Genomic DNA, 20,626 nt, shown 5'->3' with positions numbered 1-20,626 from the left:
CGTATAATTTTGCAATGTTTAGTACTCTCTCCCTGTCTCTTGCATTTGTAAATTTTGTACTTATTTTGTAATATTGGAAAACAAGTTTAGGTAAATAAAAGAATATATATATAAGAAAGTTATTATGAGTAGTGTAAAATGTTTAGACTCACAAATTTTTGATAAATATATAAATATCATTCAAGCTATAATTAAGTTCGTTAAGTCACTCTTTCAGGAGTGTCAAATGATTTAGTGTTAAATAATTTCATATAAATTTTAATATTTTGTCACAGTGTATTAATGTTGCTTATAATCTTAGAGTGTGGTAGATAGAAACCCTTAATTAAAGTGAATCAAACCTGCGTCGAATTGATCATGATGCTACAGTTGAAACTTTGTTTGACAAAGATATTTTAGGAATACGTGTTTGGATCGGAATTCATCAGATGATTTCAACTTAATGCCAATTCATCCTCTCCCTTCCTTTTACTTTTGCTGCTTTGGAAAGTGAGATCGATCTCGTTTACAAGGTTACAAACGAGTTTTCAACTTAAATTTATGTTTCAAATTGTTCTTATCAAAACTTGCAGAAACTAACACATAAGTTTGGCTTGAAAGTTTGATTTGAAATATTGAAAATATGTTGTAATACTAATATTATAAGGTTTGATCAATAATATAAATTTATCATATCTTCATCTTTGTTAATTTATATCTTCTTACCCAAAAAGTTCGCCCATTAACTTGGTTAATTATTTTTTATCTGTACTTATGCAATTAATTTGAAGTAATAGTGGATTGATTTGTTTAAATTTATTTGTTAAGAATTTTTTTATTTTAATAAAATAAGTAATTATTTATTTTCAGTGTTTGTCTAAATTGCTTTTATTTAAAATAAAAAAATTTCTGTTTGATTTGCTTATTAGAAAAACATTTTTTAAAAAACACTTATTTTAATTATTTTAAAAAAAATTTAAACAAACCCATTCAATATCTAAAACATGTAATTTTATAAATCCAAGGTCACAGTCATATAAACTTTAATTTTTTGGTACAGAGATTTCCGAATATACTATTGAATTACACCATAGTTTCATTGTAATTTTATGAAAAGAATTTACATTTAGATAAATTCCCTTATACTCTGCATTAAATAATTTAAATTTACGAAATAATTGTCATCTGCTGTATTGGTTATTGTCCCTCACGACAAAAAATTGTTCATATGTTGTCATTTTCGTTCATCAAAGTGCCTTTTAGAAACCACACTATCTGGGACGATGATGCATATGTAAAGCATGTTTGACATTTCCCTATACTATAATGTAAAAGACAAATTGATTTGGCGCAAAAACAAAGCATCATTGTTATTCCAAAATCTTAGCGATCATGGCAATCACTTTCATCATATATAACTACTAAGTCAGGAAAAGCCAGTTTTCAATGTTATAAAGACCATGGATAATTTTTAGCCATATAACTTCCCACTTACTCCCCCACTATATGTTATTGCCAACCAAATCTATGTTCTGATCTTGGTTTTATGGTTCTCAACATATACACGTGCATTTGCAAAACCGCCTTCGTCTTTTTCTTTTTTTTTTTAATAATGTTTTTTAATGTTGTTAAAGCCATTATATATAGACTAGAGAGTAGTTTCTAGGTGTAAATGAAATCATTTCCTTTTCAACTTACCTGGTTACTATAAAATAGATAATATACCATTCCTAGTTTCACACAATTCTGGCATGTCTTTTTCCTCTTTACATTATACTAGCTTCGCTCTTAGTACTTTACATCTGGGTCCATAGGCTTCGTCAAATGAATTTCATTCGCTTTATGGCAACAATCACTTTTTCTTTTAATTAATTCCCATTTGCAGGATTCATTATCACTGTTTGCATGTCTATTTGTGGAGAAAATATATTACGGGGACTCTTTTGAGCAACACCCATTTAAAAAAAGTTTAAATACAATTTTGTTTCCTCTCTTTTTTAAAATTTATAATTTTAATTTCCTATTTTAAAATAAACACATTTAATCTCTCTAATATTTAAAATTCACATTTTTAATTTTCTATTTTAAAATAAAGATATTTAATCCCATACTTTTATAAAATCTATGATATTTATCCTTCTTTCAAACTAAAAATGTTAAATACTAGGAGAGAAACAAATTATTTTATGTCACATTAAGATCATATCAAGTTAATATTTTTTACCCATCAATGTTTTTTGAATTTGATAGAATAATCAAAATTATGGATTATAAAACCAGATAATTAAATGTCTATTCTAAAATAGAAAAATAAAAATTACATGTTTTTTAAAAATGGAAAGAACAAAATTGCATTTAAGAAAAAAAAATCATTTAGCTACTGAAATGTTTTATTACTACGAATTTAAATTTGGTAGATAATCGGCTTACTGATTGAACTTCCGAGAGTTGCAATAATTTCAGTCGGTAACATGTTTAGCAACTGAATTTAAACACCAGTTTCTAATAGCATCCAATAAGTCATTTATTTTTTTTGAGATAAAAGTCATTGTTAACATCTTGGTAACTTCTTTTTGGACAGACTACATTATAGACCAATAAATATAGCTACTAACTCGGTTACTATATTTAGTTGCATTTTTAAAAAATAATATCAAGTCTAAAACGATTCATCCTTTAGTACTAATGATAACAGATAAAGTATAAGACAATCATATTTTGATAAAGATTAAAGATCATTGTATGTAATGTAACTTAGATCGTCCTATATGATTCATTTGAAGGACAAGGGACAAGTATATTGGTGTATGTAAATCACTTCCTCTGTCAAGTACTCACAAGTTCTGTATATTACAAGCAATCCTATGAATGCCTTCACCTGAAAACTCAAATTAAAATTTTTTCAGACTTCAAATACTCATCAATGAAGCTAAATTCTAATCACTTTTCAAGTTTACCACTACTATACAATCTGATAAACTTTCAGATTGTACATTAGTGTTACACTTGTATAATTGTGATAAAATTGTGTTGTAATCAGTGAAAAAACCGGTCCCTTTGGGCACATCTAGCTACATACTTTATGAGAAGGAAGAACAACATAATTTTTGTGAATCAGGAATTTCAGCTAGAATTGAATCATATCCCTGTAATATTAGACCAAGTAGCGGACACATGAAAATATAATAACTACTAAATATAGAAATTATAATAATTATGATAATACTATAGTACCTTTGATAGGGGCTATTCATTGAAGTTTACATTAAAAAAGATATTGTCAAATTCCTATATATCCTTATATATTCAGTCAACCTTTTGTTTAGCCCTGAGAAACAGAATCAAATACACATAGAAGATAGGAGTGCAGAAGGAACTAAAAGAAATATATAAGGGGTTATGATTTATCTTGAAGCCCAGTATTTGGATACCGCCATTGACGTGACATATACGAAGTGAAGAGAGAGTTCCTCCTGAATTAAGGTCCTAAGGACAACGAGAAACTATAGTGGCAAGACACCAAAGGATACATTTTATGAATAATCACAAACAAGTTATCAAAAGAAGTTAAAGATGTAGGCATGTAGTCGAATCTGGAATGCTAGTGGCCGGCTTCAATGGGGCATTTCCCAATACCTATGTTTCTTGTGCTTCAATTTAGCCTTTTTAACAGAGTTAACTTGACTACTACTTCTGGTGTAAATCTAGTTGGAGAAGATTGGAATTAATTGTCTCCCAATCAACCATTGGAAGATATACCAAGCCTGAAAATCCAAAAGTTCATCATTAATTGGTTGTGTTTGAATCTGAGATTATATATTGTACATATTTTTCTATCTCATCAATGATGTGTATCTTGAGCAAGGACAAAGTTAAATGCACTTTGGAATTTCAGTTTCACGTCTTTCTCAATATTATTTGTAGGAGTAGATTCAAGTAAACCATTGCAACACTCTTTAGATAACTCCCACATGGGCTAGTTTCTTATACATATGTCTCTTTATAACTGTCTGACATGTGTGGCAGTTTGCTGTCTTAGGTTACGCTTGGCTGGGATAACTTCTCTATACATATATTTTTTAATATGCTCAATCAAATTTCTGATCACATATTAAGAGATAAGGTTAATAATCATGTCACCTCATGTTGATATTAGATTTTTATTTTTGGCTTCTTGGGCTTCCTTGTAGGTAAAAAAACAATAAATTCATATGTTACTCATAATTTGATTGGCTGATAATTCAATAAGTCGATTAATTATGAGTTTATAGTTGTTCCTGCTTTTTGTTTTAGATTTTTTTCTGTTTGACTTAGGCAATCTGGGCTGACCTTGTCTCTTAATTTTTCCTTCCTGTACAAAAAAAAAGAGATTGTTAATGAACCAAACAATAAATGAGATTTTTTATTTTAAAAGCATAAGCCATTCAGCCATCATTATAATTGAATGAGACAGTTCAATAGCACCATTTCTATAGTGATGATCCAAATTCCGAAATTTTGCAGCTAGCACACAGATACGCTCGAAATATTTGCAGTCACTAAAGTCTCTTTCAAGCATCCATATTGTAATGGAACATCCGCTAATGTTTTTTTTGAAGCTAAATGCTTCAAATAGCAGTAGGAAATACACATGTTCTGCCTAAGAGATTATGGAAACAAAATGTTGTAGAAATATCTAGTTCATGAATTTTGAGACACCCAAAATAGTTGCAGTTTTTTTATTTTTTATTTTAATGTGAAAATGCTGTTGTATTACTCAGAAACAGAGTTGCAATTAGCTGATATTGATGTAATGCCTGATGCACATCAGGCTGATCCAACATATTGGAAGGCCTAAAACGAGTTTCAGAATGGAGTTATTTCTAAACTAATAAAATATTTAATAAAATTATTCATATTTTATTTAAGATTATTTTTTGGACTCAAAATCATTTATTAGACGAAGGGATTCCGCGCACATGTAGGATTAAACAAAGGATCTCACACATAGCACGTTACCATTGGACCGTGACCCTTGATCGGGCATATGCTTAAATACATATACTAAAACAAGAGCTTGGGTCGCCTTATCCTTGTGCTGACCCTATGCCAAATAGTTGCATTAAAGACTTTTTTTGCTGATTGTTTTGGGCTTAAAGACTAAAGAGTGCAGTAGTGAATAATGCAAGCTGTAAATGAAAGATGATCTCTACATAACTTAGTAATAGAGGATTTGTGAGCAAGTCACAAAATAATAATTCCAAAAAATTTAAATTGATGCACGAAGATATATGAATATTTTATATAGGAGTGCTTGATTATTTTGTTGCTGCTCGGGAATTTCAGATCCTGTACTCTGTTGAGTGTTGACTTTGAACTGTTCCTGTCCCGAATTATGGATTATATTAATGTGGAAATTGGATAGCGGTTTGGAAGCTGAATAAGCTATAATCAGTGATTAGTCATGGAAAAATGAAGCTGTACATGTTGATTTAATCAATGCACTCTAATTGTTTAATTCGGACATTTTATCCTCTTTTTCATCAGAATCTTCTCTCGTTCTTTTCGCCTCATGCAGTCATGCTTCTAACTTCTAATTTACCTCTTCTGCTTGGGAAAACCAATCACCTCTTCTTGCTCTGTCCTCAGAGTCTTTTTCTGTTGGAGTTGAGGAACCTAAGGGTTCAATTACCAGTTCCAATTCCTTTCCTTAGATGAACTATTATTATAAATAATGTGTAAATTATTGTAAACCTTTTGATAATGAAGAAATTGAACTACTATGTTAATAATCTTCTAGCTTGCAGGAAGTTGATGTCTAAACTTTTTATTTGTCCCACTTGGTAGCATTTAAACATTATTCTGAAAAACAATGCTTCACTTTTTCTTATTTTTTATCTATTCAAACAACACTTTTATTTCATTCCAATTTTTATCACTTCATTTCTCTTTTATTTTTATCACTCCAATTTTTTTTCTTCTTAATTATTTCATTCCTCTCTGTTTCACTTCTTATGTAAACAAAGCATAAAAGTTACATCAAATGAGTAAGTTCATACGGGTGAGCTTCAATCTTCTAAGAACATTAACCGTCAAGTATTGGTTTTTAAGATTTCACTATAACCCAAAAGACTAAGCAATATCCTTATAGAATAAGGAATAGATGACAAGAGAGACAATTAATTAATTGAGTCTAATCAAGATGCTCACCAAGAGACATATGTCATATAAGTGAGACTGCAATTAAGAAATGCCCCATTTAATAGAAGGGGGCAGGTGTCTGGTTGTGCCTAAGACAGGGACCAAAAAATGGGGTCACGGAATGGTGTGTGTCTTATGGAGGACTAGCGGTGGTGCAACCACTAATAACAGAGAAGAGGTAAGCATATATATGTTATAAAATACTAGCTGCCAAGTGCTTCCATCTACATGCAATTCTTATATTCGTGTTACATGAAGAAGCTGCCAGCATCATAAATCATAAATGATCTACAATTGTTAATTAGTTGGCCATCTAGCTGAGTTAAGTTGCTCAAGATTCTTAAAGTAATAATTAGGATATAGTATATTTCAAAATCAACTGCTTGAATGAAAGAAGAAAAAAAAACTTATTTGAAAGGAAAATTTCTATTAAAAATTACTAATCAAATTTTTTGAAGAAAATTAATTATATATAAAAATTGTTTTAAAAAATAAATTCTTTTAAAAGTGAAATTGATGAAAATTCTGTATCGAGAACATAATTATATATATAAAAAAATTGCTTAGATATGTTTAAAATTGTGTTACGCTAGAACACCATAATTTGATTGGAATGAAATAATTTTTTTTTGGGTAATAGGAATGAAATATTTTAACAATTGAGAAAGTTTAATGTCATGCAAATGGACTTGAATTGCCATCACGCGGTAACATATCTAAGGGCTAATTGCTTCAGTCGTCTACTTTTTTCATACTTTAGATTCCTACTATTCAATTTACTAAAGTTTTATTACCCTTAAAAATCTTAATTTCTAAAATTGAATTTTTCAATAAATTAAAATTGTATACTCTAAATTCCTAAAAATTCCATTTTTCTATTTTAAAAAATTCACTTCTACTAGCTTTTCTAGAAACCAAAAGTTACTGATTTTTTTAATGATATATATATATATATATATATATATATATATATATATATATATATTGTTGGAAAAATGTAAGTGTTACATCGGTTAACAATAAATTAAAATTATAATATATAAGTCAGAAACAACAGTTAAATTAGAATATATTTTGAAATTTTTTTTTATAGATGATGTGGTATTTATGTGACTTCTATTAAAATTTTAATTCCGAGGCTATTCCCATTCCCTTCGTTCGTCTAACACCATCTGAAGGAAGACACCACGAGAAGAGAAGACGACAATGTGAAGAATAGTCTATGTTTGCGTGTAGGAGGATATGACAATAAGGCAAAGGAGAATGTGACACTTTGGGCTTCACGTGTGTGCATATGTCTAAGTTATAAAACTATTGAGACTTACTGAATGACGAGTAATTTTGGATTTATTTAAAGGCACTCTTTATGTTGTTTTCGGTCCCAAAACCGATAAATTGTAAAGGACCCACATATACATATAGTACTTTCTTTTATTTCCGTTAATGGAAGGAATATTAATCATGTAGTAGTGAACCAATCTATACAAAATCTTACCCACACGCCCATTTTTTTTTTTAAATGTAAATTATATTAAATTTAAAATAATACAATAATAAATGGGATATACCTTTTAACTAGAAAAAATAAAAAATCTTTCTAATACAAGAAGATCTATATCAAAATACTAAAACAAATGTATCTATATCAAAATATTAAAACAAATGTAACAGGTGTACTTGTCTATATAAAAGAAACTTAATCTTGCTAATAACCTCTACTAGAGAAAATTGATAATATTCAAAAATCAGTTTGTTCCTAGACAGTAAGATGAATCTACCCTAATTAAAGAGTCAGTAATGCGTCACAAATGAGTGAAAATTAACTTGAATATTAATAATGCATCCAAGTCTGGAGAAATATTCTTTTTAATTGATTAAAATTTATTAAATATTATATATTTTTTAATGTTATATTTTATTTAATAATTTTCTCTCTAGCTAATTTTATATATTTTTTTAAATTCAATCAATAACAAAGAATATATTAAAAAAATATGTTAAAAAATATATTTTTAACCCTCCTCGTTCAATTTTTTTTAATGGATGATAAAAAGTGTAATATTTATGTTTCAGTATGTCCTTAAATAATATTTCTTTTTGTATGGATAACTATTATATACTAAGGAGTGAAGTTGCAAATGTTCTAGTTAACAAAATAAAAAAGAAGAAAGAAAGAAAGCATATAGCTAGACAGAAGATAAGAAGCATGCATTAACTTTCAAGGAAAGCAATACATCAGAATGGTACTGTTCATCAAGACTCTCATCTCAAAGAACGTAACCATAGCAAAGCTAGCTTAAACTACACACTGATGATGACACTGATACATTAGGGTTCCAGATTATTTTGTTAACATAATTTTCTGGTTCCCCTCCGAGGCCGTACGTGCATGCCCTCATATGGCATGCCCTGGAGCTTCTTTCTCCACAACAGGCTTCTTCAGCTCGTTAATGGTGGTTGCCTCCTCAGGGTCCACATGACCAACCACCACAATGTTGATCTGAGCCTTTTCCTTAGCCATCTTGCAAATTAACTTCGAATTCGGAAGACCTGTCCAAAATAAATTAATATAATCAGAAAAAAATATGAAATATATATACATATACTGCATGCAAAATTAATTTGTACAATACAACACCTCCAAGAATATTAGAAACAAGCTAGAGTGGCACAAAATAGGGCTAGTCAGATGCAAAGAGAATCTAAAGAATGAGATCAAGTGCTTGTATAAGGTAAGTTAAAACTGAAAATTAACTTGAATATTAATTGGGTAAATTATATAAGGTTTACAGTGAGATGAAGTGTTTAGGGTAAGTGAAAATTAAAATATTAATTGAGTGGAGGTTTATGATATTTGAATCACAACAACAATAATTAATAAACTCGTAAAGAGAAAAATTAAAAGCTAGTCAGAGACTGAACCTAAGGTATGCAGTGTGGAAACTCAGTAGCAAGCTTAAGAGGAATAGCTGTGTGACGAAGAAGAGGGACTTGAACGTTATTTATAGACCAACTCATAGTTTGTATTTACGAATATAGCCTTCATTTTTACTTCGTAATTTATACGAATTTAAGTATAGTAATATCACATGAATCCAAAACAAAAAATAAGAACTTTTTGGAGACTTACACCCTCAAAATCTCAAATATAAACAACAAAATTTTCTTATTTTTTTCTATAATATAAATAAATTTTAATTATTAAAATCTTACTTAATAAAATTATTTTTAAAATAATTTTCATTTAATAAAATCAAAGATTTTTTATAGTTAATATCAAGTTTAAATAAAAAGTAATTTAAAAAATAATTAAAAATAACTCAATTTAATAAAATTAACTAATTTCTTTAATAAATATAAATTATGTTTTTTTTTATAATCGAGATGTAGCTAATATCTTAAAAAATATGAGACTCATTTGAGTTTCACTTTATTTTTGGAACTGATTAATATGACAATCTTAAGGACTAATTTAATTATTTACTAAAAAAAATAACAAAAACATAATCAATCATAGTGCAATAATGCATATTGATGTTATCATCAACCGACAAGTTGGAGTAACTTATTTTGTCTAGATCTTTGATATGATAAAAGGTTCAATATAATAATACATTTCGATAAAAGGTACAATAATGCATACTAATATTAAAAGGAAAACTACTAATTGACATGACAAAAAAAACTAGTACTTGTTGGTTTGATTCCGATTTTGATGGATAATATTTAAGTTAATCGAATATGGATTTGAGTTTAGGTTTTTTTATAATCAAAAGTTAGGTATGAATTGGGTATGAATTTATTATATTCGCCCCAATCCCGAATCTAGATCTGTCCTACTATTTAATATTTTTGCATAATTTAATCAAAAGATCTAGAATTTTTATTACTAGTTAATTTTATTTTAAATTTTTTACATAATTTAATATTTTTTTTAACGATTTTTGTAGGCACATGCGCTATAGTAAATTTATTGACATATAAATAATTAAAAATAAATGTTTAACAATCAAATTATTTTTTTTAAAATCAAATTTTTAATATTTTCTTTAAAAAAAATAATTTTCTAATTTAAATAGAATACATGACAGGGTCGGGGATAAATGAAATAATAAATTTTAATCCATCTTATTATATCAGATTATGAAGACATGTTAAAAAGTCGGGGTGAAAGATTCGCGAAGACAGTACCCACTTCACTCCGCTCCACTCCATTACCAATTATGGTACTCTTATCCTATTTTTGGGTGTACCGTGTGCGAGCGATAATAAAATAGAGATAACAGTAAAAATAATAATAAATTAAAATAAATATAAATGAAAATAATAAATATTAATAGAATAAGAATGAAAAAATAAAAAATGTAATAAAAAGGAAAATAAATATATTATAATGATAATTTTTCAATTTTTAAAATAATATTTGTTATGTAAGAAAAATTATATTGCGTAAAAAAATGAATCGGAACCAGTACAATAATGCAAATCGATAAAAGGTACAATAATGCAAATCGATATAAAAGGTACAATAATGCATATTTTTTTTGGGTGTACACAGTACCTGCATCTTGATAAAAGAAAAATTACTATGGTAATTTTTGGGTGTACCGTGTACGAATGATTATAAAATAGAGATAACAGTAAAAAAATAATAATAAATTAAAATACATATAAATGAAAATAATAAATATTAATAGAATAAGAATGAAAAAATAAAAAATGTAATAAAAAGGAAAATAAATATATTATAATGATAATTTTTCAATTTTTAAAATAATATTTGTTATGTAAGAAAATATATCGGAACCAGTTGTTTCTTAAAGATTTATATCATTAAAAAAAGTAAAGTTTCAAATTAAAGTGTTTATTTTTCTGATAGGGTTGGGCAACGCGCCCTAGATACAGATTAGAAATTAATCAAATTATTCATTGAAGAATCATTAACAGTAACATTCTCCATGTAGGAGTTATGCGCAAAAGCAGGCACTTAAATTAAAGATTATATAGATTACGTTTTTTTAATCTTTAATTTTTATTTTATATAAAAATTAAAAGAAATGACTTTTTTCTTCTTCTGATGATATTGGTGCAAATTGGAAAAAATTCACACGGGAAAATTCAGCAAAAGAAAAAGATATTGGTACAAAATAATTTCGATTAATTTTTCGATGGAATCGTAAATATACATAAAATGATTTTTTTTATACTCATTAGAATCCAACTCAAGTAACAATTAATTTACAACAATCTCCTTAACATATTTCACCAACTCAGCTTGACCATTTAATCAAGAATACACTCTAATTTAATAGAACGTTAACATAAGTTTTCAAGAATAATTTTATATGTAATCAGAATGATGATTTTTTATTAAAATAATTATATATTTATTTCTTATTTTAATAAAAATATTCTTAAAAATTTATTAATTAAAGAATTAATATCAACAAAACATTAGTTTTATCGCGTGTAGAAGGAGTTGGTGGCACGGCGGAGGCCGGAGAAGGGGGGCCCGCTCCCATTTTCGCTCTCTTCCCTCTCCCTCTGCTGCGCCGAAAACCGATACGACACCGCTCGCCATTGAATCTTCCACGACACGATTCGGTCTCTTCTCTTTCCCTCCTGCTTCCGATTCGCATTTATTCTATTCTAATTTTCAAAACATAAGCCGTTAATCTACATTCCCTTGCGCTCATAATTAGTAGCACACTTATCGTGTTCTCTAATTGTGCAATTTGTGAATTCTACTGTAAATCCTTTCTCGCTTACGGAATCTGCACTTGCAGATTATTGTCGATGACGTGTTTTGATTGGTAAAGTACGCGCGGCGAAACGAGGCATGGCGAAAGTGGCTAAACCAAGTTCTGTGCCCTCGAGCTCTCACCAACTTGGCTCCGGACCTTTGAAAACTGGATCTATGGCTAGAAAGAAGACACCGTCAGAACTTAGGGTAAGTTACCAAACTCTTGACCTCAATTTAGCATTCAATCTGTGTGATTATATTGAAGATGTTTCGGTTATCATAGTTCATTATTGATTTTATTATTATACATTTGTGAGTTGTGACATTTAATTTCATTTTTACTGGTCCGAGGATTGGTTGCCATATGTGCTTTTTGCTTGACTAGGTGCATGCTCTCAAGGTGTTTTTGCCTTGAAGATAATGTATAAATGGTTGCCTTGAAGTAAAATATTCCCTAGGATTATGATTTGGGAGTAAACTATGCAGACTTATTGTTTGTGATGAGTTGCTTCTTTATTATTTGTCATGTAGTATTGCATATGCTCATTTCTCATTTAAATTGAAATGGAGTTTGTATTCTGATGCCTCCCAATCCACATGTAGTCATAGCACAGTTTCAATTTTAGAATCAAATAGTAATTTCTTTCTTTCCATTTAGAATCAAATTAGTTATTGTCTTGCACTTCATGTTAATAGTTGGCTGTCCTTTTTGTGCGTATTATGGTGTTCTGTGAGTTTGTCTATCAATTAATTCCAGTGTTATTTTTTTCTTCTCTATGTATAATTTATATTTAATTGGTGCTTGCTATTTGAAATAACACAGACTCGGCGATTAAGGTCATTCTATGATGTTGATAATAGCCCAGAATCTTTGCTGGCTTTTAGTGGCAACAACAATGTACATGCTTTATATGACTTTTTACTAAATTACAGGTGACTGACCTTCTAAATTCTTTATAGCTTCCTTTCCAGGTTTTTTAATTGAGACTTTGGCATGTTTTGGTAAACAAGTTAACTAAGCATTTATTCTGTAAGTTCTTATAAAATGAGAGCTTATTTGTAAACTTGAGTGTGAAGTTTACTGAAAAAAAAATATTATTTTGACAATGCGAGCCCTGGTGCAGCGGTAAAGTTGTGCCTTGGTGACTTGTTGGTCATGGGTTCGAATCCGGAAACAGCCTCTTTGCATATGCAAGGGTAAGGCTGCGTACAATATCCCTCCCCCATACCTTCGCATAGCGAAGAGCCTCTGGGCAATGGGGTACGAAGTTTTTTTTTTAAGCTTGACTATGAAATAAGCTAAACAATGCTTTTAGGAAGGTCATCGGTCACTTTCATTAGCCTAAATTAAATCAGACTTATTTGATGTTTACTCATATTTTCAATCATGTGCTGCTGACTAATGTTTTTTTGTCTGCACTTTGCAGATTTAACTGAGTGAGAATATGGGTAATACGTTCAAATTCAAGTAACATGGATTTAACTTTAGAGGAACATTGCTTGGTAATGAACCATGGTTTTGAAAACAAATCAAGCAGAGCCCTGATTGCTATGATTGAGGTTTGTTGTGGCGATCTAATGTGGACCTATGGCTAGTGGGTTTTTGGAGCCAAATTGTTTATGGCTGAGCTCTGTAACGAAGCTTTCTAATATGTGAATGAGAAAACTTGTCTAATGAAACTATGTTAGGATTTTTTTAGGAACAATTAGGCCATGTTGGTTTGAGAAAACATTTGAATCCTCTTTCCTATTCTGAATTTCTCATAGTAACTTGTCAATTGTTCTGAGTCACAGTGATCTCTATCCAATCTAATAAGTAGAATTTCATGAACGTTTGCTGAGATGTTATGAATTTTTGCTGCACATTATCCAGTTAAAACTAGTTGTACCATACGTAGTTTTTTACAAACCTAAATGGTGTTTTGTTTTTCATATGGCTTACAGTTTTGTGACGGAACCTAGCTCAATTGGCTTGAATGTTGCCTTAAAATCAACTTGTGAAAAGCCAGAATCTAAAGCTGCTGGTAGTGAAAGCTTACAAGACCACGGAAGTACTTTTGGCATTCCAGAAGCTGTAGTCACTTCTCGACTGTGTTCATGTTCATTAAAAGGCGTAAGGTACAGTGATGAGTCTTATACAGCATCGCTATCCCCTGTATGATCTTATAAACAACTTATATTCATCACATTGATGGCTAATTTATTTACATCTGTAATAAGAAAATTTTCTTGAACATAAATACATTGCCTCCTTGTCTCTTTTCACTTTATCCTTTTGTGAATCGGACTCTAAAAATTCCATGTGTTGCATGATAAAATATAGCTACGGGTAAGCTATCTCTTGTCTATTTGCTAATCAACGACTATATATAAAGGATAACCACTTCGTGTGAGGCTCAATATTACAAGTCATTGAGATTTTGTAATTTTTTTTTTATATTTTTAATGCTTTAATCATTAATAAAAGTTAGTGAACTTAGTTTCCAGAATTGAAAATAATGCTTCATCTTCTCACTTTATATTTGAAAATTCATTCTGTTAAAAAATTCCTTTCTTTGCTATTTGTTTATTGCAATAAGTTTCTGGTAGATAAAAGTTGAAATGTGTTTGATCATCAAACATCAATCCCAAGCAATAACTAAGTTGAATTATCAGACTTGATAACTTTATGTGTTTTGTTGTTTAGGTAATCTGCCAGTTTTTCCATGTTTGAAGTAAGGATATTCATCTTATGACCAAGAGTGTCAATCTTTCCGATTAAGAGTTATTGCTTTAGTATTATCTAGAGTAAAGGACCGGCTAGTGAGATGCTATAGATCCTTAATTCAAATCTCATCAAGAGAAGGGTCAGTTTTGACCTTCATTGATTATATTAATTTGTTTGGTTGTAAAAGAAATGTTTAATTATAGCAATACATATTTCCGGAGAATAAATAGCTTAAAACGTACTGAATGCTTTTAGTGACATGTAATTTTATGTTTCTTTATTCAGTACGTTGTCTGGCATGCGTACTTGTTGAAGGTGATATATGGCCTAAACAATTATCAGAAATTAATCTGATTTCAAGGCAGTTTTTCTGAGCTGATCTGAATGGGAACTGATGAAGAAAGCACAGCTAAAGTTTCTAAACCATCTTCTAGTTCTTCTACTCAGGTTACTATTTCTCTTCACATTTTTTTTTCTTTCTTCTAGTCCTATTAAGTCCTAATCATTTTTTTTTAAATATTAACTGTCGATACCACTGGCACCTTCATATCCTGATTGATCTGTTTCTTGCAATCTCATGAGTTGTATTTCGTTGTAGGAATCAGCTACAAACAAGAAAGGGAGTTTTGACCAAATGCTTGTTGATGGTATGCTGCAACATCATTCATGATTATCTTTCTTTTTTCGTGGTTTGTCATACAATTTTGTGTTTGTGTGAACCTTTTCAGGAGCCAATGCACGGAAGAATTCTGTGAGCACCATTCCTCATTCTTCAGTGCCTGGAAATCCCGCTGTCTCAATGTCTCCAACTAGTCTTAATATTGGAATGGACTTGTGGGACCTGCTGGTGCCGAAGCTGCAAAAATGAGACATAATCAGTCTTCTGCCTCAGAAGCTGTTACTCCTCCAACCATAATGGGACGTGAAGTCGCGCTTGGTGAACAATGGATACAAGTATGATTCCTTGATTAGTTTTTCTTAAAGATTGTTCAAAGCATTTATTACATTTTTTTTTCATAGTTAACATTTATCATTTTCATGGTTATTTTAATAGGTAAGAAAAACATTTTCGTTTTGCTGATAGTAAGTATTTCCCATAGACAGACGTTCATTATTATGTAGCAACTTTGCATCCTTTAGTTCCTTTACCCTTGCTGAGCTTTACTTTCCTTTTCCCTTCCCCAATGATTTTTTTACTTTTTAGGACGATCGTGAACTAAAGAAACAGAAAAGGAAACATTTTAATTGCTTGATATTTGAAGAAATGGAAATTCTACTTCATGCCCCTTAATCCCTTCTTTAATTGCTTGATATTTGGAGGCCGGAAAGCTGGTTTTATTTGACTATATTCAATGCTACATTTTACAACATTTTGATCAAGAGGATAATTTCTTTATGCTCCTGCAGTATAATCTTTATGCTTGTGTAATGTGATTTTCACTAGAAATAATATTATCTACTCTGATATTAGTAATTCAGTTAGTTTTCATATTGTCCTTGGTTTAAAGGATATGGTCAATGGCTAGGAAAAGAGGGTGAAATTTAAAGAAGTAGTTGTAGGCATATTTATATTTTTATTAAAATTGCTACATAATAATGAAATTGCTTTGTCGAGGAAAATGTATACTGTATTACTCCTTTTCTACTTAGTAGACTATTAAAATAATTTTTAATATGCAAAACTACAATTTATAATTGATTACGTTAAAGATAAACTTTGTAGTTGAGAAAACCTTATAGATACAGGTCGAAATTTTTTGGTCATTTATGTGTTACCATTTTATTCTACATGTTCTTAATATGTAATTTAACATTGTATTAGCTTTTGTTAGAGGATGTAACTTTTATTTTTCATTTTTTCATATGCCTCTGATTTCTGCTATTTAACAAATACTTTAATTTCTGTTCTCATACATTCTAGTTCCCATACATTCTAGTTCCTTACTTATTGTAGCATAGTTTGGAAACTTTGTTCTAGCTTTTAAGTCATACCAGGCTGTGACACATCTTTGTCTTCATTAAGCAGGCTCAATTCAACCTGCAATTCCAATGCCAGTTCATATTTTTCTAAATGCTTTAAAGGAATCTGTGTTAAGGCGCACTTCAATATATATTATTTATCAGGTACCAACTTAATTGGACCGGTTACAAGTTTTGTATTCATATGTCATTGATAATATGTATTCTATGATTTATATACAATCCACTAAGAAGAGTTGAATGAACAATTGAGTGCCAAGGCAGAGTTGAATGAACTAAGAAGAGACCTTCCAGAAAGTATGCAATCCACTATTTTCTTTCTACCTTTCTTGTTCCTTGGTTTATATGTTTTATTTTTGTCCGTAGGCATAGTACAATTAAATGGTTTATATCTATAGTCTTTTAATGTATGGTAGGCATAAGTTAATGACTTTTACCTACAGTTGGAAGTTGTAGGTACAAGTTAATATTTTTATCTACAGTCAGCGGTTGTAGATATAAATTAATGACTTTTAGCTACGCACATTGTGAATTGTAGGTGAAAGTAAATTAGTAGGTAAAAACCTACACTGACCGACGATAATCTATCACTGTGCGCTGTAACATCCCAATTTTTGTAATCTAGATTAAAAATGATTTTTATTTATAAATAAATAGAGTTTTAGAAAAATGATGAGATTTTATAAATAAATAAATAAGGAGATATAATTATTAATTAAAATAATGATTTGAGAGAAACTAAAAATGATATTTCATTTATTTGTTTGATAGAAAATAAAATAGAGTTTGTTTTTATAAAATAAATAAATATAGAGCAAATAATAGGCTGAGTACCTTAGGTATAAATAGTTATGTTAAGTCAGGTGCCTCTTTTTGGCCTCATTTTCGTTTTTCCCCTTCTCCTCTCAAAACCTCTTCTTTTTCCTGCAGTCCACCAAACCTGTCTCAGAAAAACGACGATCTCGGACTCGTTCACCGTTGGATCGTCGTGAAATTTGAGTACCACGTTCGCAACCCAATTTCGAACATTCTCACCGTTGGGAATTTCAAAATCATATATGAGCTTAGAGGAAAACCCTTCGCATTGTAGCATTTTAATTTCCTGCAGAAACCCAAAACTGTCTCGGTAAAACTACGATCCCGATTTCGTTAACCGTTGGATTTTCATGAAATTTGGACATGTTGTTCGAAATTTAATTGCGCACACTTGCACCGTTGGGATTTTTGAGATAACATTTGTGGAGGGAGAAAAAGGAATCGCATAAAGACAGTACAAGTGGAGGTTTCAATCTCTTCTCCGTCTCTCCGACGTTTGGGAATTCTATCGGAGCAGTCGGAGGAATAACTGAAAGAATCTCAGGGAACCGCTAGAGATGTTACTATCGTTGGCTGAGACACGTGAGTCCGCTCAGAGGTAAGGGATGAGTTATTCACAATTGGGGATTAGTGAAAACATGTGTATGGATCCTTAGAGATATCAATTGGAATCAGTTTTGGGGTATTTTTGCAATTTTCATTTTATCCTTTTAATTATTACAGTGAATTATATATGTTTGATGAATCAGTTGATGTCCCAATGAGAAATTGCTATGAAATTGATGTATTTTTGTGTTGAATGTGAACCCCTTCGAAAAATTAAGCTCTTCTTATTAACGTAAATTATATTATAAATAATATTATTCAATGACTTATTTTATATAAATTATTATCTTGTTCTAATTTTTCTTCGACGATGATCAACATGTTATATGTATATAATTATTGTAATACTAGAATAATAAATTAAAGAAAATTGTAAGGTTAATGTCTAATGGTAATTTCTTTTGATGTAATATTAAATTAATTGTTATAGAAATCCTTTGATAAAAAAACAATGTAGTTTAATTTACTATATACATATGCATATATATGTTTTGTATCATGCAAATATTATTATTGTGTGATGTGCATGAGTTATAAGGTGTAATAAGTTATTATAATGGTATTATAATATTATAGTGAAGATTGAGTAGTACAAAGTTGAATGTGTCAATTTGCGAGATACATGTAAAAATGAGATGATTGATGTGATATTATGAGATGTTAAATTGTGGGCATGATATTTGATTGTGAATAAGTGTGTGTTTGACGCTTGATGTGACAATAATTATATTATGAGCTATGAATTATACAATAACCCGACCAGTGTTATCTTGAGAAAAACGTTAATGCGCAGTGTTTAAAAGAAAATGTAGGTTTCCTATTTATGAACCAGTGTTAAATTGTAGTGCAATGTGTTAAACGTGTTTGAAACACGAGTGTAAGGTCGGAGGTATTGTATAATTCATGAGCAGTGCTTATAAATGAAATATGTGATAAATTGTGGAATAATATGTTGCCTTGAGATTATAATATTGTTATTGAGATTGAGTAAAAGTGTAAAGTAGAGCAGATGTTGAATTGTGAGATACGTGAAAACATGTGATGGTGGATTGTGACATTATGAGATGTGAAATTGTGAATGAGTTTTGGTTGTAAATAAGTGTGTGATTAACTCTTGATGTGACATTATTTGTGTTGTAAGCCGTGAATTGTACAATAACCCGACCAGTGTTATTTTGATAAAAGTGTAAATGCGCAGTGTTAAAGAGAAAGTGTAGGTTTCCTATTTAGGAACTAGTGTTAAATTGTAGCGCAATATGTTGTACGTGTTTAAAACACGAGTGTGAGGTCGTTGGTATTGTATAATTCACGAGCAGTGTCTGTGTGCTAAAATGATTTTAGGGGTTAGACCTGAATCAGGAGGGAGAGGCCCTGACGGACTCTTCGGAGTGTAGGCCTTAGGGGTCACCGAGTTTGAGTGCTCCTTTAAGCCTATGCTGATCCCGTATGGTTGAAGCATTCTCGCAAAACATCATGACCCTGACTGGTCTCCCTATGATCTTACTTAGTGAGAGTGACCTGACAAACCCATTGTGTGGTGTGTCTTGTTATGTACTCCTAAGCGCCCCAGGGTGGTTTTTCACTGACATGGTACCACATTGCATATAGGCTTGAGTCTTAGCATAACTGTCTCATGCGCTTGCTAATTGTTTATTATGAAATTGAGGTGTTATTATGTCTTGATCAGAGCGTGTGATTCCTGTGTAATGTGATTGATGATTGAAAAATGTGATTGATTGATGAAAAATGAATTTTGAATGACAAAGTGATGGAATTACGTGAATTACGTGTAAGTAAGTTTTATTTGGTTTATATGATATGTATATCTAGTTGTCTTGTTTCTCTATTAGTTAGGAATGTGATAACTCACTCCCGGTTTGTTGTTTGTGTTTGGATCCTGTGATGATCTTGAACTCTGTGTTCGGGGGAGCAGATGACTAGGTAAACTGCTTTAAGGAATATTGTGCTGAAAGACGTCGAGACACAACGCTCTGATAGGATGTGACATTGGGGTATAGGGTTTTATATTAATTGTATGAAGTCTCAAACGACCTTGTTCGAGCCGATGACTTTATTATTTATTTGGACAAGTTTGAATATGATGTAGAAGAAAGTGATTGTGAACCTTTTATCCCTTTGAAAGACCCGTATTTAAAAATGTTCAAAAAAAATACTTTTAATTAATATTTGAATTTTTATTCCTTTGTTAGTATATATGTGAGGGATAGAGGGTGTCACATGCGTCCCCTCAAAGTTGACGACCACAATGTCTGTAGGACAAAATTTTTATTATATTTACCTACACATTTTTAACATCTAGTGATGGTTTTTGTCCGTAGACATAGATAATATTTCTTGTAGTAAAAAAACCCACATATAGTATTTTCTTTTATTTCCCTTGTCCGCTGCATTGAATCGAATGAATCTTAATGATGTACTTACTAGTGAATTAATCCATACAAAATCTTAAGTCTGGAGGAGTGTTCTTTTTAATTGATTAAAATTTATTAAATATTATAAATTTTTAAGGTTATATTTTATTTAATAATTTTCTCTCTAGCTAATTTTATATTTTTTTTAAATTCAATCAATAACAAAGAATATATTAAAAAAAT

At 30.2% G+C, this 20,626-nt stretch overlaps 2 protein-coding genes across 14 annotated transcripts; one reads left to right on the top strand and one right to left on the bottom strand.

Moving 5' to 3' along the window:
• Positions 1-8,249: 8,249 nt before the first annotated feature.
• On the bottom strand, positions 8,250-9,135 carry LOC100101848 (auxin down-regulated protein). The gene is made up of 2 exons (NM_001251196.2): positions 9,082-9,135; positions 8,250-8,709 (listed from the first exon to the last, which is right to left on the bottom strand). The coding sequence occupies exon 2, from the start codon at positions 8,678-8,680 to the stop codon at positions 8,555-8,557; it is 126 nt and encodes a 41-aa protein (NP_001238125.2). The 5' UTR covers positions 8,681-8,709; positions 9,082-9,135; the 3' UTR covers positions 8,250-8,554.
• A 2,466-nt stretch (positions 9,136-11,601) lies between these two features.
• Positions 11,602-20,145, top strand: LOC100782210 (uncharacterized). 13 transcript variants are annotated; one of them, XR_005886706.1, is made up of 10 exons: positions 11,602-11,763; positions 11,946-12,109; positions 12,726-12,835; positions 13,330-13,462; positions 13,847-14,020; positions 14,895-15,056; positions 15,208-15,256; positions 15,338-15,563; positions 16,633-16,733; positions 19,945-20,145. XR_005886706.1 is itself a non-coding variant. In XM_041005882.1 (5 exons), exons 2-5 carry the CDS (start codon positions 11,999-12,001, stop codon positions 14,920-14,922), a joined length of 423 nt encoding a protein of 140 aa, XP_040861816.1. In that variant the 5' UTR covers positions 11,602-11,763; positions 11,946-11,998; the 3' UTR covers positions 14,923-15,057. The 13 variants fall into 13 exon arrangements, 1 of the variants encoding a protein (XP_040861816.1); XR_005886705.1 differs by lacking the exon at positions 19,945-20,145 and adding an exon at positions 17,520-17,538 and having other exon boundaries at positions 16,636-16,733; XR_005886707.1 differs by lacking the exon at positions 19,945-20,145 and adding an exon at positions 17,520-17,534.
• Positions 20,146-20,626: the final 481 nt, after the last annotated feature.

The sequence above is a fragment of the Glycine max genome, chromosome 10 (assembly GCF_000004515.6).
Source record: "Glycine max cultivar Williams 82 chromosome 10, Glycine_max_v4.0, whole genome shotgun sequence".
In the NCBI taxonomy this organism is placed as follows: domain Eukaryota; kingdom Viridiplantae; phylum Streptophyta; class Magnoliopsida; order Fabales; family Fabaceae; genus Glycine; species Glycine max.
This window is presented reverse-complemented; position numbering and strand designations above follow the sequence as displayed.

Bases quoted from the DNA above. Each gene is read 5' to 3' on its own strand.
- LOC100101848 (NM_001251196.2), bottom strand. From the start codon at position 8,680: ATGGCTAAGGAAAAGGCTCAGATCAACATTGTGGTGGTTGGTCATGTG.
- LOC100782210 (XM_041005882.1), top strand. From the start codon at position 11,999: ATGGCGAAAGTGGCTAAACCAAGTTCTGTGCCCTCGAGCTCTCACCAA. The intron at 12,836-13,846 runs GTGACTGACCTT...TATGGCTTACAG, and splicing joins GACTTTTTACTAAATTACAG to TTTTGTGACGGAACCTAGCT. The intron at 14,021-14,894 runs GTACAGTGATGA...TTCTTTATTCAG, and splicing joins TGTTCATTAAAAGGCGTAAG to TACGTTGTCTGGCATGCGTA.